The sequence below is a fragment of the Ceratotherium simum genome, chromosome 22 (genome assembly GCF_057802395.1).
Source record: "Ceratotherium simum simum isolate JZ-2026a chromosome 22, ASM5780239v1, whole genome shotgun sequence".
In the NCBI taxonomy this organism is placed as follows: Eukaryota; Metazoa; Chordata; class Mammalia; order Perissodactyla; family Rhinocerotidae; genus Ceratotherium; species Ceratotherium simum.
The window spans coordinates 23,453,841-23,471,090 of NC_141921.1; the positions used below are offsets into that span (position 1 = coordinate 23,453,841).

A 17,250-nucleotide genomic window follows, 5' to 3' on the forward strand; every position below is an offset into this window, starting at 1 on the left:
ATCTTTCACAGTTCGCCTTCTGGGAATGACAGTTCATATCCCTTCTCAAGCAAAATATACTTACCTCCTCAACCATCATGGCATTAGATCAAGCCAGGATCTCCCATCTAAACCAGGCCTATGAAGAAGAAACCCCTCGGGTATAGTTCACTGGATGCAGCTGCTCAGGTGCAATGTTTTCAATCCAGAGACCGGTGAACCAAAAAGACAAGTTATCAGCTCCCCTTACCCCCCACCCCACCCAATACACCTGATGATACAGAGACATAATGACGCCAGTGGACACTCCTGTTCACCAAGAGGAAGAACAGAAAGCACGTGACAGTCATTGATCCGCAGTAATTCATTACCTGGGCATCTGTTGTCAGATTCTTCTACTCTAAGGACAGGGGCTATTCCTCGTTTTGTTCTCTAGGAATGGTTTCATAATCCTTTCTTCAGAGGCTTTTGCTTCTGCCCTCTGGGATTGGGGCTTTGCTCCTTGAGAAGCCTTTTTTTCCCCATCAGAAATGGTCGCTACTTGCACCTGAGCAGCTTTTTTCAGCTTCTCTCTGCCCATAGAGAGTTGGGGGCCCAAGATCTTTTTCATTTCAAACTGTCATTTCTCCTTATAGTCTAAGCTTTTAGTTTTGCCGAAATACTTCCCTTAAAAACTTTGTGGTGGGCTGGCCCGGCGGTGCCGCAGTTAAGTGTGCGCGCTCTGCTTCGGTGGCCCAGGGTTCGCAGGTTGGGACCCCGGGCGCGCACCGACGCACTGCTTGTCAGGCCATGCTGTGGTGGCGTCCCATATAAAGTGGAGGAAGATGGGCACGGATGTTAGCCCAGGGCCAGTCTTCCTCAGCAAAAAAAGAGGAGGATTGGCATTGGGTGTTAGCTCAGGGCTGATCTTCCTCACCCAAAAAAACAAAAACAAAACTTTGTGGGTGTTTTGTGAATCTTACTGGGATTCACTCCCTGCCCCCCAAACCCGCATCCATACTTCTTTCTGAGACAGAACTCTCTCTACTTTGGGGTATTGGATTGCTATGGGACAATACCCTTATGTTTCTTAGAAGCACTGTTGTCTAGATGAGAGGGTCTATGAGGCACTGCTTAACTCCTTATGAAGTCGTACAGCTGCACTCTTGAGTTGATCTTGACCTCGAGGCCACATTTTGCCTGCAATGTCCTAGGTTTAATCTTTTTTCTGAGGTCATTTCTTATTTTGATGATATTTTGCTAGCTGGAGGGACTGTCCTGGACCCTTTATATTTTGTCTAATTTCTGCTTGAAAAACAAAGCAGTTCCTCCTTTAGCTTATTTCTCTTTTGCAATACCTTATCATAGGTGGTTAAAATAAATCAATAGGCACTTATAATATTCTGCCTGGAAATTTCCTAAGCCAGATCCACAAGTTCATTAAGCACGTTTTCTGTCTTCCAAGTTATTACAGGTGTCAGTGCTGCCAAACATTTTGCGACTGCATAGCACTGGTTAGTCTTTCTCCAGCCTCCAATAACAATTTCTTCATTGATCTTCTGGCATCCACTAACAGTCTCCTTGCTGTCTTTCCAGACTCTGCCTGCTGCCTGGTCTCAAAGCCAATGTCACGTTTTAGGTTTTAGTTATGGCAGCACTCCCCTTCTAGATATCAATTCTGTAACAGTTACCTATTCCTAAATAACAAAGTACCCCAAAACTTACTGGCTTAAAACAAGAACCATTTATTTATTCGTGATTCTACAATTTGGGCTTAGCTGGGCAATTCTGCTGATCCTGCCTGGGCTCACTCCTGAGGCTGCAGTCATCTAGCAACCTGGAGGATCTAAGATGGTTCCATTGCTATGTATGGGGCCTTGGTGCTGGCCATGGGGCCACTCTCTGCATGTGATTTTTCATCATTCAATAGTTAAACTCATCTAACCTTGACATGGTGGTGGAATATTGCAAGAAAGTGAAAGCAGAAGCTGCAAAGACAATTGAGGCCTATGCTTGGGAATTCACATGATATCACTCCTGCCACATTCTATCAGTCAACACGATTCACAAGGCCAATCCTGAAACAAGGGGTAGAGAAATAGACTTCCTCTCTTGATGGGAGGAGTTGCAAAGAATTTACCATATTTAATCCCCCACAGGTAACTGCAAAAATTTTAAAGCAAATATAATATTTAATGATTTTGTGTTGAAAGCAACATAGCATAAAGAAGATACAGATGCCCAACATCACCATTTCCATTTAACACATTCCTAGAAGTTTTATCCAGTGCAATAAGGCAAGAAAATGAAATAAAAGTTATATGCTTGGAAAGGAAGAGATAAATTTGTCATTATTTTAGATATAGTTGGAAAATTAAAAAAATATGGATAAACTATTAGAATTAATAAATGAATTTAGCAATGGTGCTGGCTTCAAGACCAACATACAAAAGTTAATTGTAATTCTATATTTATACCGGAAATAAACAATTAGAAAATGAAATTTTACCATTTAAAATATAATAAAATATCAAAGATCTAGAATAAATCTAAAAAAGGTGTGAGATCTCTACACTTAAAAACTATAAAACATTATTAATAGAAATTACAGACACTTAAATAAATCGAGATATGTACCATTTTCATGGATTGGAAGACTCAACCCTATAAAATGCTATCTTAGTTTTCTAGGCCTGCTGTAATAAAGTCCTACAAACAGAAATTTATTGTCTCACAGTTCTGGAGGCTAGAAGTCCAAAATCAAGGTATCAGGAGAACCATGCTCTCTCTGAAACCTGTATGGGAGAATCCTTCCTTGCTTCTTTTAGCTTCTGGTGTTTATCAGCATTCCTTGGTTTTCCTTGGCTTTTAGCTGCAACACTTCAAACTCTGCCTCAATTGTGACCTGGTGTTCTCCTCCTATGTGTCTGTCTCTATGTCTCCTCTTCTTACAATATGACATCAGTCATGTTGTATTAAGGGCCAACCGTACTCCAATATGACCTCATCTTAACTAATTACATACGACCAACGCTCGTATTTCCAAATAAGGTCACATTCAGAGGGTTAGCACTTCAACATATCTTTTTGGGAGACACAATTCAACACAATGAACAACAAATCCCAGTTCTCCAAAACAGGTCTATAGCTTTAGTGCAATACTAAACAAAATCCTAGCTGATTCTAAAATTTATAAGGAAAATTTTATCACATTTGGCAAGGTAATTCTAAAATTTATAGGAATATGCAAAGGATGAAGAAAAGCCAAGACAGTCTTGAAGAACATATTAGGAAGGAGGATACCAAGATTTTTAATAAAGCTGTTACAGAAATTAACACAATGTGATATTTCCACAAAGAGAGAGAAAAGGAATAGATTAGATAGTCCTGAAACAAACCCACAGATTTATAGACAACTTTTATATGCAAAGCTGCCAATACAGAGCAGTGGGGGAAAGCACAGACTTTAAAAAAATAGCACTTAATCAGTTTAACATTCACATGGAAAAAATTAAACCTGACTTGCCTCACACCCTACACAAAACCCACCTTCAGGTGGATTTTAGATCTAAATGAGAAAGACAAAGTAATAACAGTTCCAGAAATTAATAAGGACATTTGGTAGGAAAATATTTCGTAACAAGACATATGAAACACTAAGCATAAAGGTCTTCTATGGTCATCAAAAGACATCAATAATAAAGTGGAAAGGCTGGCCACTGAATGGGAAAATATATTTTCAATACATATATTCAACAAAAGACTCATATCCAGAATATAAATCCATAAGAAAATGGCAGACAACCCAATACAAAAATGGGTAAGAGGCTTGAACAGGTACTTCGTAAAAGAGGATATCCAGATATCCAAAAACATGAAAATGGGCTCAACCTCATTAGTAATCTGGGAAATCGAAATTAAAAACACAATGAAATACCATTTTACCCCCCCAGAATGGTTAGAATTTAAAAGATGTACAGTAGTAGTTATTGGCAAGGATGTGGGGCAACTGGAACACTCATACATGGCTGGTGGGAGGGCAAACTGAAACCACTACTTTCTAAAATTGTTTGACATTATCCTGTTAACAAATATATGACAATTTCATTGCTACGTATGAATCTAGAATATGTGCATATGTGCCACAAAAGACAAGAATGTTCACAGCAGCATTATTCCTAATAGCCAAAAATGGGAAATAATGCAATCAATAAGCCCATCAATAGTAGATGGTAGATGGTTAAATTGTAGCATATTCATAAAGTGGAATACTATACAACAGTCAAAATGAATGAATGGCATCACAAATCATGGATGTATCTCGAAGACAACATTGAATGAAAAAAATACCAAATCTTGACTTTCGACAAATTAATTAATCTTTTCATTTATATCTCTAAGATAAAAATTTGTACCGCTTGGGATTGTGGTGAAGATTAGGTGGAATGATTTATATCAAGTGCTCAGCAAGCACTTGGCTTAATAAATGTCAGCTATTATTTATTATTATACTCTTTTAGCAGGCCACCTTTGTAGAAATGGGCATTAATGAATGGTGCAGAGCATTTACAGCTTCATCTAACGCCCCTAACATTCTCCCCCAAACCCCTTGCTCTACCTTTTCACAATTGGGTCTCCGTCTCTTTAAGAAATCAACCATGTGGTTACCAGAGGGAAAGGGAGTGGGGGCAGGGCGAAAGGGGTAAAGGGCGACATTTGTAAGGTGATGGATGGAAAGTAAACTTTTGGTGGTAAACACGATGTAGTCTATACAGAAGTGAAATATAATAATGTACACCTGAAATTTACATGATGTTACAAACCAATCAGAGCTCAATCAAGAAAAAAAATAAATCAACCACAACTAAGGAGAGAGGCATGCTGGGAAGATCCACTCCGCTCAGATCCGGAGCATGATGGGAAAGGAGGGCGGAGACCAGGGCTGCGCACGCGCAGTGGGCCGGGTGTTGCGTTACGATGGATCAGGCGGAATTCCAGTAAGAAAAAGTAATTCTGCTCCCGGCCCGGGAGCCTTGGGTCTCGTTCCCGCTTCCCGGCGCGGTGCTCCTGGGAGCAGGGAGGCGACCAGAAGGTGAGTGCGGCGGCTGGCAGCGGCAGGGCTGTGCAGGGCTGCGCGGGGCGGGGCGGCGGCCGCGCCACGTGACGAGGCGGGCGCCTGGCGGGGGCGGCGCCGGGCGGGCTGAGCTGCTGATGCGGTGCGGATCCCGCCGCAGGGACGCGCTGACAGGCATTTGCGGGTTGCAAATCCCATACAACGTTGCCGCGTTTGCACTCGGTGACGGGCTTGGGGATTATTGGTGGGGACGAGAATTTCGGAGCGAGTACGATACTTGGAGGGGTGAGCGCCCATGGGTTACAACTGTGCAAGTGGTCAGAAGTTCTCGTCTCTTCTTCCACACAGGCTTTTAAACCACTTGCTTATTTCCATGCCTGGCTTGACTGTTTGGATAAAGACGACTTTGGGGAGCTTCCTTTTTGCTGCAGGTTTACTACGTCCTGTTTAGTACGTTTACTCTTAGGAGAAGGGAAGTTTGCGGAATGGCTAATAGGGAGTTTCTTGTTTACGGGAAGGCGACTGTGAAGCAGAGCTCAGCGGGGCTTATTCCTGGGCATGGCCCCCATGGAGACCCTGAAAGGTGCAGGTGGTCCCTTTTAAGTAAGGGCGTACCTGTTTGTCACTTGTGATGGCCACTGGAGCTCTGATCTATCGTTAGGTCAAGAAGTGGGGCCCTTATGGAGGCCTCCAGTAAAGGCTGAGTGAGAGTTGGGGGTGGGGAGCTTCGTGTTCCCCACTTAGAGAAATAAAAGCTGAAGCGGGCCTCCAAGTACTAAGTCTCGTGGAATCAGAAACAGTATTTCTGAGTCTTTTTCCTCTTAGAGCTTGCTAACTTCCTCCCACGTCTTGGTCTTCTGGTCTAATTGCCTCTGTAACTTGCAACATACAAAAGACCAGAGTACCAGTCTTTAAAGATAATAGGGAAGTGGGAGCTATTGCAGAAAGACTTTTCTTATGCGAAGGTAGCAGCTAAAGGAACAGAAGGCAGGAAGAAAGGAGAAAGCCGTGGCCTCAGAAGAGCTGTTTTTCAGATGCTCAATACAAAGCTTTTAATATAGATAAACATGAAGAAAAAAAAAAAGAATAAACCTGAGTACCAATCTTTCATGTTGTGTTTTAGGAGTCCACCTATCCGTTACCAAGAAGAAATTTACTAATTTTAGACTGGGGAATTCCTTTACATAAAAAATTAGAATGAAAGAACCTTGGGATGGTGAATGTGGCAAAGCAATGGCACCACAGCAGGGGCTTCTGGACAAAATTAAAGAAGAACCTGACAATGCTCAAGTAAGCATTTCATTTTATTTAAAAATTTTTTTTGTTCCTTCTTTTCTATCAGGTGAATTCACATTTTTAGTTAGGCAGTTTCTGGCTTGTGAGTTAAAAAAACCCAAAGGAATTTTCTTAGATGAGTAAATCAGTTTTTCTACTCCTTGAATGTAAAAGGATCTTAGTAACTATACGATGTTTCTTTTGTAAAAAGAAAGCAATATGTATTAGCATTTTTCCATACTTGGCACATTTTTTTAAAAAAATTCTTTTGTATCTGACAGTAGTTTCCTTTTATTCTGTATTTGTGATCTACTCTGTGCTAGGGGATCCAGGAGTGAGCAAAGTCAGTATAGTCCCTTCCCTCAAAGAGCTTATAGGTTAGTGGGGGAGAGAGACCTTAGACAAGATCAGATAATATATATAATTACAAACTACGACAAGTGCTCTGAAAGAAAAGCCTAGAATGGGGAATCTGAGCTTGTTTTGATTGGGGGCAGAGACTGGCTAGGGAAGGCTCTGAGGGAAGGATTTGTAAGCTACATGATGAAGAATGAACTGACTAGGTGAAGGCACAGAGAGTGTTCCGGACAGGGACCTGCATATAGGAAAGCCCTGAGTTGAAAAGATGCATGGTTCTTTTGAAGAACTGTAAGGCCAGTTGGCCTGGAACAGGAAAGGTATGAAAACGGTGATGCTGATGATAACGATGATCATAACAACAGTACTAATAGATGGTATTAATATATCAGTAGGAAATGTATATCATAATACATGTGGCATTATAAATATTAACTTGTTAATAGTTATATGTGCTTAGACTGTGCCAGGCACCATTCTCACAACCATATTGTTATCCCCGTTTTACGGATGAAGAAACCAAAGTACAAAGAGGTCGAACAGTTTACCACAGATCACAGCTCATAAGTGGTGAAGACTATATTCAAATCTGGGTAGTCAGACTTCAGAGTCTATGCCATCCTGCTTCTAGGATGAGGCTCTGTAGCTAGTATGAGGCCAGATTACGCAGGACCTTGTGGACCTTGTTACGAATTTTGGTCTTTATCTTGACAGCAATGGGAAGCCCTTGTGTGGTTTTTTTTTTAAAATTTTATTTATTCATTTATTCTTTTCCCCAAAGCCCCAGTAGATAGTTGTATGTCATAGCTGCACATCCTTCTAGTTGCTGTATGTGGGACGCAGCCTCAGCATGGCTGGAGAAGCGGTGTGTTGGTGCGCGCCCGGGATCCGAACCCGGGCCGCCAGCAGTGGAGCGTGCGCACCCAACCGCTAAGCCACAGGCCGGCCCAAGCCCTTGTGTGGTTTTAAGTGGGAGAGTAAGATAAACTTGTTTGGAAAGATCACCTGGCTGCCCTTTAGGGACCCAGATTAGAAATCTGTGGAGATCAATGTGGAGCGATTAGTTAGTTGTTTTGGAAAAAAATGATTTTTTTCTTCTTGGACAGTTCTTTTGCTTTATACTCTGTAGTTATTGGATTTATTGCATAAGCAAAGCATAATATTAAAAATATAAGTAATAGGGGCCGGCTTGGTGGCGCAAGCAGTTAAGTGCACGTGCTCCGCTGCGGCGGCCCAGGGTTTGCCGGTTCGGATCCTGGGCGCGCACTGACGCACCCCTTGGCAAGCCATGCTGTGACGGCGTCCCATATAAAGTGGAGGAAGATGGGCACAGATGTTAGCCCACAGCCAGTCTTCCTCAGCAAAAAAAAGAAGAGGATTGGCAGATGTTAGCACAGGGCTGATCTTCTTCACGCATACACACAAAAATATATATATAAATAATAATATAAACAACAAAATAATAAATAATAATGGTAATATTTTATTTGTCATACTATCTCAAAGGCAGTATCATTCCAACACAGGGATCCAATTAAGTTTTGTCTCACCCATCGACTCCAGGCCTTCCTAGAGTGCTGTGCTGAGAAGCGTTCTAAGGTAGTGTCTGCAGGATGTGGGGTGGGGGATGGTGGCATCCATGACACTTATTTTCCCTCCGGATGGTAAATTCTTTCTCTTCCTTTGCCAAAAGTAACCGTTTGTTTGCCAAGTATTGTGGATTCTACCTTTTAAGTACTTTTTGACCCTGTCTCTTCCTTTTCCTCTCTATTTCATTATTTCTCATTTGGACTTTTATAACAATTTCCTACTCATCTTCTTTCCTTTAGTCACAGTCCCATCAAAACACTGTATAGTTATGCCGTTGTACTCCTTATAGATCTGATGACATGACTCCCTTTAAAGACCCTGTCTCTTCATGTATGATAAAACAAACTTTTGGGACCAGCCCTGTGGCATAGTGGTTAAGTTCGCGTGCTCCGCTTTGGTGGCCCGGGGTTTGCAGGTTTGGATCCCGGGTGCGGACTGACGCGCCGCTTATCAAGCCATGCTGTGGTCCCATGTAAAGTAGAGGAAGATGGGCACGGATGTTAGCCCAGGGCCAGTCTTCCTCAGCAAAAACAGGAGGACTGGCAACGGATGTTAGCTCAGGGCTGATCTTCCTCACAAAAACAAACAAGAAAACAAACAAAAAAACCAAAACAGACTTTTTAGTGAGACATCCAAACTGTCCACGTTTAGGCCTCTGTTTCCTTCTTCAGTATCATCACTCCTCTTTCCACCTTTTCTGAGCTATGCTCCTACATGCGATGTGCATATCACTCAGAGATATGTTCTCTTGAGTTTTGTTTCCTTGCCTTTGCCCATGCCATTTGTTCTGCCTGCGATATCCTAAACTAGGTAGCATGGCAAAAATTTTCTCCTCTTTTAAGATATAGTTTAACTATCTGTCACTCAGGGATAGAATGAGCTGTTCTCTTATTGTATAGCTTTCACTTCTGTTATGGCATCTTCAGGTCAATGAATTTTGTTTTCATACAGAAGCTGGTCTTACTGAAATAAAAGAGCCTCTGTTTACACATAAGAAAGCGGAGCCCGAAGGAATAAGTGACTTTACCAAGGTCCCATGGCAGAGCAGTTTTTTAAAATTCCAGATCCAATATTTCTTTTGTTATATCTTGCCAGTAGTTTATAAATTTAACAAATATTATGCTATGAGTTAATTGAGTGTGCTTTCTGAACATAAAAATTGAGATAATGAAAATCCCACTAACAGCTTACATTGTAAATTTAAGTGGATAGGGACATACTCAGTTCTCTTTGGTTTATATTAATGCTATTCAAGGTGAATAGGCTGTACTTTTTCAGATTGAGAATGTGGGCTATGATAGAAAAGCCAGTTGAACAAATAGTATGTGCTATTTTCCATGTTGCATTTGAATATTGAAAAATAGGAGACAAGAAATCAAAAATGTTTAATGTTTTCTTATGTACTAAGATTCTGTTCTGAATATTAGAGTTGAGCTCTGATTCATTCATTCAGTGAGTTTTTATTCCTGCTTACTATAATCTTATTATAAGCCATAGCACTTGTTGAACATTATTGTGAGTGGTTTGCATATATTAATCCATTTGATGCTCACAACCCTAAGAGTTAAGTACTGTTACTATTCCCACTTTACACATGAGGAAGCCGAGACACAGTAACTTGTTAAAGGTCACACAACTAGTAAATGGTTGAGCTAGGATTTGAACCCAAGCAGTCTGTTTCTAGAGCCCAAACCCTTAACTAGGATACTGCAGGCTCAGTTGTGTTAGTTATTTTGTTTTCAGAAGAGCTACAAAGACGGATAAGGCCTCTGCTCTGGAGGGAATTGGTAGTGTAAGGGGGAAGAAAGGTATGGGAATGAGAGAGGTAATTATTTGTTGAGTGACTGCATCTCACCAGGAGCTATGTTAAGCATGTCTTATGCATTCTCATTTAAACTCTACAACCATATGAGGGAAGTGTCTTTACCCCATTTTACAAAGGAGGGAACTGAGGCAAGCAGAGGTTAAGTAATTTATCAAACTCGAAGCATCAGAACTAGAATAGGAATTTAGTTTTGACTGGCTTCAGACTTGTATTCTTGTTTTTTTGTGCCACCTCTGTGCAGATACAAAATCTCAGTATTATGTAATTACTGTAATAAAAATTGTGTAAGGTGCATTGGGAGTATAGGGGAAGGAGCCATTAAGTCTGTCTGGAGAGGAGAGGAAGGCTTCACAGGGCAGATAGCACTGGAGTTAGAACAATTAGGACTTTCAGGCAGAGTAAACAGCATGTACTGAGTCATGGAGAGGTGAGAGAAAGTGGTATGTTCAGTGGTTGAGTATTTCAACAACAAAGTGGGAGAAGAGAATAGATTTAAGATATTTAGGTAGAATTGATCAGACTTAGAGATAGCATATCTCTAAGGGTATGAGGGTCAAGGAGGAGTCCAGGAATACATACGTAAATTTCCTTCCTCAGAAAGTTGAGTTTTTGATGATATTATTTAGTCAGGGGCTAGGATCAGGATTTGGGGGGAAGTAGTAAGTGTAGTTTGAGATCTGTTGTGTTTAAGGGGCTAACGGGACATTCAAGTAGTGATTTGCGCTGGGAGGCATTTGCACTTATGGATGGGGTATTTAGAGATTAGCAAGTTAATCTACCTGTAGGTGTGGTGTTGTCAGATAAAATATAGACTGCCGGGTTAAATTTGACTATCAAATAAAAAATGATTATTTTTTAATATAATTATGTTGCATGCAATATTTGGGATGTCTATATATTAAAAATTATTTGTTGTTTAAATCTGAAATTGAAATTTAACTGGGTGTTTTATATTTTTATTTGCTAAATCTGGTAACCCTATATAGGTGATAGTTGAAGTTACGAATGTGGATGAGATTGTTCAGGGAGCAAGAGTAGAGAGAGGAGAGTAGAGCTCAGGATAGAAAGCTGGGAACTGGATTAATTTAGAGCTTCAAAGTGGCTTCATACTATCCCCCAACCAGAGCCTCAGCATTACCTGGAAACTTGTTAGAAATGTGTGTTCTTGGGCCCTGCTGCAGACCTACTGAATCAGAAACTCTGGGACTGAAGCCCAACAATCTGTCTTTAACAAGACCTCTAGGGGCTTCTGATGCCACTGAATTTGGGAACCATTGACTTTAGGGGTGAATATATGAAGATCAATGGAGGATACTAAGACATAGTAACGAATTGAAGTAACAGAACCAGAAAACAGTGAATGGAATCATTGACAATATCCGATGTGTCTGAGAAGCCACGTAAGGTAAAACCTAAAAGTGTTTATTGGATTAGGCAATGGCGAGATGATTGGTTATCGTAAAACAGTTTCAGTTGAAGCAGTAGCCTGATAGCATTGGGTTCAGCAAGGAATCAAAGTGAGGAAGTAGAGAAAGAATGGAGTACAGTCATGTGTTGCTTAACGACGGGATACGTTCTGAGAAATACGTAGTTAGGCGGTTTCGTCATTGTGCGAACATCGTAGAGTATACTTACACAAACCTGTGTGGTATAGCTTACAGCACATCTAGGCTATATGATGCTAATCTTATGGGACCACCGTCGTGTATGTGGTCCGTCGTTGAGCAAAATGTTGTTAGGCAGCACGTGACTGTACTTTTTCTCTGGGTGTAAAAGGAGAGAAAAGAGAGGGAATAGTTCCCTAGGGGATAGGTTCCTTATTAAGCTGAGGGGAGGAAACAAATGTGGAGGTAGAGAGAGGCTGAAGATACACAGAGTGTGGAATGCTGAAAGAAGGGATCCTGAATGCAAGCACTATGTTAGCCGTGGCTAAGAAGGTTGTCTTTTCCTGTAAGATAGGAGGACAGTTTGCTGAGCAATTTGTAGGCCTGGTGGAGGGGAAATCAGGACGTTGAGGGAGTTCTTACTTAGTTACTTCTTTTTTCTTGGTGAAATGAAACATCACTGAGCAGGAAATATGTGGGGTCGGGACTTACCAGTGATGAAGTTTGGGACAGTTACTTTGTGAAGTAAAAGGAACTGACCAGGGAAATGTAACAGGCATGTTAGAGAAATACTAGAGATTGAGTTGATGGTAAGGCAAAGTAGTTTTTTATTGAATCTTAAGTGTTCTTTTTGGTAAGCTGAAGGAAGTGTATATGGGTACTTTTAACTTCCTCCTCTTTTTGCAAGTGCCAATAAATATTGGGGCCGGCCCTGTGGCTTGGCAGGTTGAGTGCTTGAGCTCCGCTGCTGGCGGCCCGGCTTCAGATCCCGGGCGCGCACTGATGCACCGCTTCTCTGGCCATGCTGAGGCCGTGTCCCACATACAGAAACTGGAAGGATGTGCAACTATGACATACAACTATCTACTGGGGCTTTGGGGCAAAAAAAAAACAAGGAGGAGGATTGGCAATAGATGTTAGCTCAGAGCCGGTCTTCCTCAGCAAAAAGAGGAGGATTAGCATGGATGTTAGCTCAGGGCTGATCTTCCTCACCAAAAAAAAAAAAAAAAAAAATTTAAGTATAATGTTTAAGAACATCCACTTTGGATTGAAAGTGGACTTGGATTCATTAATTCAACAAATGTTTATTAAATGCCATAATTATGAAAATAATAATAAGAGGTAGCATTTTTGTGTGTAACTTTTGGCTAACTGTGTAAGGCATCATGCTATATACTTTATTTGTATTAAATCATTTACCCCCCATAACAGCCCTATTGGTTAGATAATATCTTTATATTATAGATGAGGAAATTGAAACTAAGCACGATTAAATAATTTGTTTGAGCCAAGATCTCCTCTGTTTCTGTCTTCTTTCGGGACCCATAGTCTTCTCTGTTGTGTTATGTTGACTGTGCTGGGCATTGAATGTACAGAGGTGGAAAAAACAGATAACGGTCTCTGTCCATAGTGGACATGGTCCTTTCAGTCTAGTGTGTGTGTGTGGGAGGAGGTGAGGTATTAGACATTCAGCAAATTATCACCCAAATAAATATGAAATGATGTATTATGACAGGTGCTATGAGGGAAAGGAGATGGGAGACACTACAACAGGGGATCTTAATTCCAGTTGGGGCCAGGGTTTGAATTCATTATAGTAATTTTGTTGTATTATATTTGTACTTCTATGAGGGAGCTGGCACGGGTTTTGGAATAGAAAGACTTCAGTTTGATTCCCATCTGTGCACTTAGGATCTCTGTGACCTTGGACAGATTGCTGAACATCTGTAAGCTTCATGTCCTCATCTATAAAGAAGGTATAATAGTTCCTGCCTTATAGGCAGCAGCTCGTTTGGTGCCATAATGCACGTCATGGGAACTGGTAATTTAATGCAGTGGTTCCTAGTCTTTGGCATTTAATAGTACAAAAAAACTTTAAAAGTAACTTTGGGAACTGACATGTCAGTCATTTATTTTGCTGAGTATAGGGAGATTAAAAATAGAACTACCGTTTATTATCCCTATTGCTTCAGAAAAGTAAGATTATTTTTTTAAACTTTTTGTTGAAATATGTAAGGCTATTTTAACACCAAAGGAAAAAAAATGTAGGATGGTTGTCATCTCAGAATAAAGGACAGTCTTTTTCAAGATATGCGTATGTATTTTTAAAATTTTATTTCATGATAACATTTTATTTTAAAGCATTTTAAGGAATATGTTAAGGATAAATCTGATTTAGGCTGTGATGATTTTATGTGTAATGAGCAGATTGCATTAAAACTCGTGTCTTTTCTGCCATTAACAGATATGACAGCTTGTAAATCCATTGGCTAAAATTACTAATTTGATCCAAACTCGAAATTATTCAGATTTAATTTCATTTCTTGCTCTCTTATAAACACAGCCTAAGAAAAGGGTAGTACTGAGCATTGAAATAGCTGTGTATTACTCCAGTGTATGAAGATTACATTTGAAAAGTAGATATAACCATTATAAAAGCTTTTCCAGTTTTGAAAGATCCTTTTTGTAAAGGTTAAATCTAGTCTACTAACTTGTAAATTTAGACTTTTGAGGTATTTGTGAGGGTGATTACGATTATAAAGTAGAAGAGATGAATACGACAATTATTTTTGCCTGCATTTCTGGTTTATTTAGATACTAATGCTGTATTCATTTCTCTCTTTCTTTTTTTTTCTTTAAGGAGTATGGACATGACCCAAAGCCAAAAACTCAAGAAAGTGAACTGAAAATTAGTGCTGTGTTTTCAGTCAATGACAGTCCTCTTGGTAAGAAATAGAACTGGTTCAGTTAATTATGATGAATATTTGTTACATTCTGACTAGTAGAATTGAGAGAAAGCACCTCCTCATGTAAGTCTTTTTCTTCCTCTAGGTAAAGCACTGGTTTTCAAACTGGGTGGCTGGTCTTGACCAGCGTTTTAAAAAGTGGAGTAGAAATAAGATTATGTCAGAGTGTGATGCATGTAGTAAGGAAACCTATTTCATGAAACTGCTGTTTCAGTTATTAAATTTTATATATGGACGTACACACACACACACAAACGTATGTATGTATGTCCTGGTTTATAATGTGAAATGTAGTTCTTACTGTGGGTCATGGTTAAAAACGTTTGAAACCCCCTGTTTTGGAGTGCTTATTGCCTTGTGAACATTGGATTTCAAGACTGAGAGAATTTGCCTTAAAAAACAGAGAATGTATGTGTGTTTGTGTTGATACTAAAACGGTTTTTCTCTTAATTTTTTTATAGCCCAACAGTTGACCCCAGGCTTTCAGTTTTCTCTTCCGTCGTCTGGCCCAAATATGTTGCTTCCTTCAGTTCCAGCTGTAGCTATTCAGGTTTTCTGTTCTGGCTGTAAAAAAATGCTTTATAAGGGGCAAACTGCGTATCATAAGACAGGATCTACTCAGCTCTTCTGCTCCACGCGGTGTATCACTGGATATTCTTCATCTGCCTGCCCACCACCTCCTCCCAAGAAAACCTGCACAAACTGCTCAAAGTATAAAATTCTTAATTATGTCCCATTTTACTTTACTTTTTTTAGTGCATGTATAGTTTAGTCCAGACATGCTATTGCTCCTTTAAATCTCTTTAGCACATTTCTGTGAAAATAGCTTTTTAGCTAATTGATAAATTTGCAAAGTCTAAAGTTTCATAACGTTAAATAAGTGACTTGGTGTTAAAGTACTGCCTGGGCCAGCCATGGTGGCCTAGTGGTTAAGTTTGGCATGCTCCACTTTGGCGGCCCAGGTTTGGTTCCTGGGTGCGGACCTAGACCACCTGTCTGTCAGTGGCCATGCTGTGGCAGTGGCTGACATAAAAAAAGAGGGAGGTTGGAAGCTGATGTTAGCTCAGGGTGAATCTTCCTCAGCAAAAAAAAAAGTACTGCCTAAACCAGTTTTCCTGTCTCTTTCAGGTTAAATTTTACTGTGGGAAGAAATAACAAACCATTTGTGGGAATTGTAGGACTACTCATATATCCTGTAATTGTCGACAGCAACCATTCAAAATTATTCGTTATCTTGAAAGTTATTGAAGTATAGAATAAAATAATATCACTCTTATAATAGTATATGAAATTTATTTAATTCTTTAGAAAGTAAAAACTCTAAATGGCCACAAAAATAGTGTGGTTATTTCTAAAAAATCCTTGTGAGCTTTTGTTGGGGATTGTTGTTTCTTTACAATAATGTGTAGATGCAGAGAGAGGGAGAAATAGCGACCAAGTCACATAAACTTCTTTCTCTACCTTAGTATGTTTGAAGAATTTGGCATGTTTAGCCTATTCCTGTGGCAGTGTAAATCTAGGAATACAGTGGTTTGTCACTAGTCACTAACATAGACAAGAAAAGATAAGAGCTTGGTTTTGGATCATGGCTCTGTCACTTATTGGCTATATGACCTTCAGCTAGATGTTTGACTTTTCTAAGCCTCAGTTTCTTCATTGATAAATAGTATCTACTTATTTAGATTTTATTTTTTTGTTTGTTGTTGTTGTTGTTGTTGAGGAAGATTTGCCCTGAGCTAACATCTGTTATCAGTCTTCCTCTTTTTTTGCTTGAGGAAGATTTGCCCTGAGCTAACATCTGTGCCAGTCTTCCTCTATTTTGTGTGTGGGTCACTGCCACAGCATAGCTGCCAACAAGTGATGTAAGTCCACACCCAGGATCCGAACCTGGGCCCCCAAAGTGGAGCAAGCTGAATTTAGCCACTAGGCCACTGGGCCAGCCCCTACTTCTTTAGATTTTAATGAGACAACGTTAGCACAAGGCCTAGCACATAGCAAATGCTTAATAAGTGGGATCCTATTATTTTTAATAATAAAATTAATATTGTTATGTATACTTAACATATCATTTGTAGGCCCCTATTTTGTCTTTGGAGATATATGACAGTTTCTTTGTCTGCTTAGTGTGTCGGTCTTAGGTATCTAAAAGTAGATCCTGTTAAAATGGAAATCTCCAACTAAAAGGAAAGAGAAATTTTAAAATATTTTACTTACATGTTCAAATTCAGTTTTGTTCTAAAATGCCCTTCTAATACCTTGCTTTAACTCTTTCATACCATTCTCATGAAACTGATCTGGAAGAATAAATTTAGTTTTCTGTGTTCTATTTCAACATATCAAATATCGAAAGAAAATGAATTAAATTTTAAAGAACATAGTACAACTTATACATCCAAATGCATATTATCCTCTTAAAAATAGTCATTCTTGTCAGAGACTTGTTTCCACAGTGCTGCTCTTATTCAGATAATGTTTTGATCTCTTGATTTAGCATCGCCTTCAGAGCCTATGAAACATTCCTTTAGACTCTGGAGACAAATCTATCTTTTCAGCAAGGGTTTGATTTGTGAAAATTGCCAAAAGTTACTTGGTGCCTTATCAGCTGACTATTGTAGATGATTAAACTGAGTCATACTGTTAAACATGATATTTGACTATAAAATTAAAAAGTTGTTCTTAGAATTCTTATAAATTAAAGGAGAAATTAGAAAAAATACTTGAGCCATACTGTTGGAAGAAGTATGGTTTTTCTAAGATAAATGTTAAGATGTAACGTTCATTTGGATGTGTAACGTTTAGAATGTGTTTATATTATGCATT

At 39.7% G+C, this 17,250-nt stretch overlaps 1 protein-coding gene across 7 annotated transcripts in view; it reads left to right on the forward strand.

The window, feature by feature from the left end:
- The first annotated feature begins 4,906 nt into the window (after positions 1-4,906).
- Positions 4,907-17,250, forward strand: part of ZMYM6 (zinc finger MYM-type containing 6) — a 42,270-nt gene continuing 29,926 nt past the window's right edge. For 2 of the 7 annotated variants that reach the window (XM_087446328.1, XM_087446334.1), the window contains exons 1-4: positions 4,907-5,050; positions 6,156-6,322; positions 14,325-14,409; positions 14,892-15,141. In XM_087446328.1, the coding sequence (XP_087302454.1) occupies positions 6,230-6,322; positions 14,325-14,409; positions 14,892-15,141 (428 nt within the window). In that variant the 5' untranslated portion in view covers positions 4,907-5,050; positions 6,156-6,229. Of the gene's footprint in view, positions 5,051-5,169; positions 5,318-5,380; positions 5,483-6,155; positions 6,323-13,375; positions 13,441-14,324; positions 14,410-14,891; positions 15,142-17,250 lie in introns of those variants that run through there. The other 5 variants (XM_087446332.1, XM_087446330.1, XM_087446331.1 and 2 more) reach the window with 5 other exon arrangements.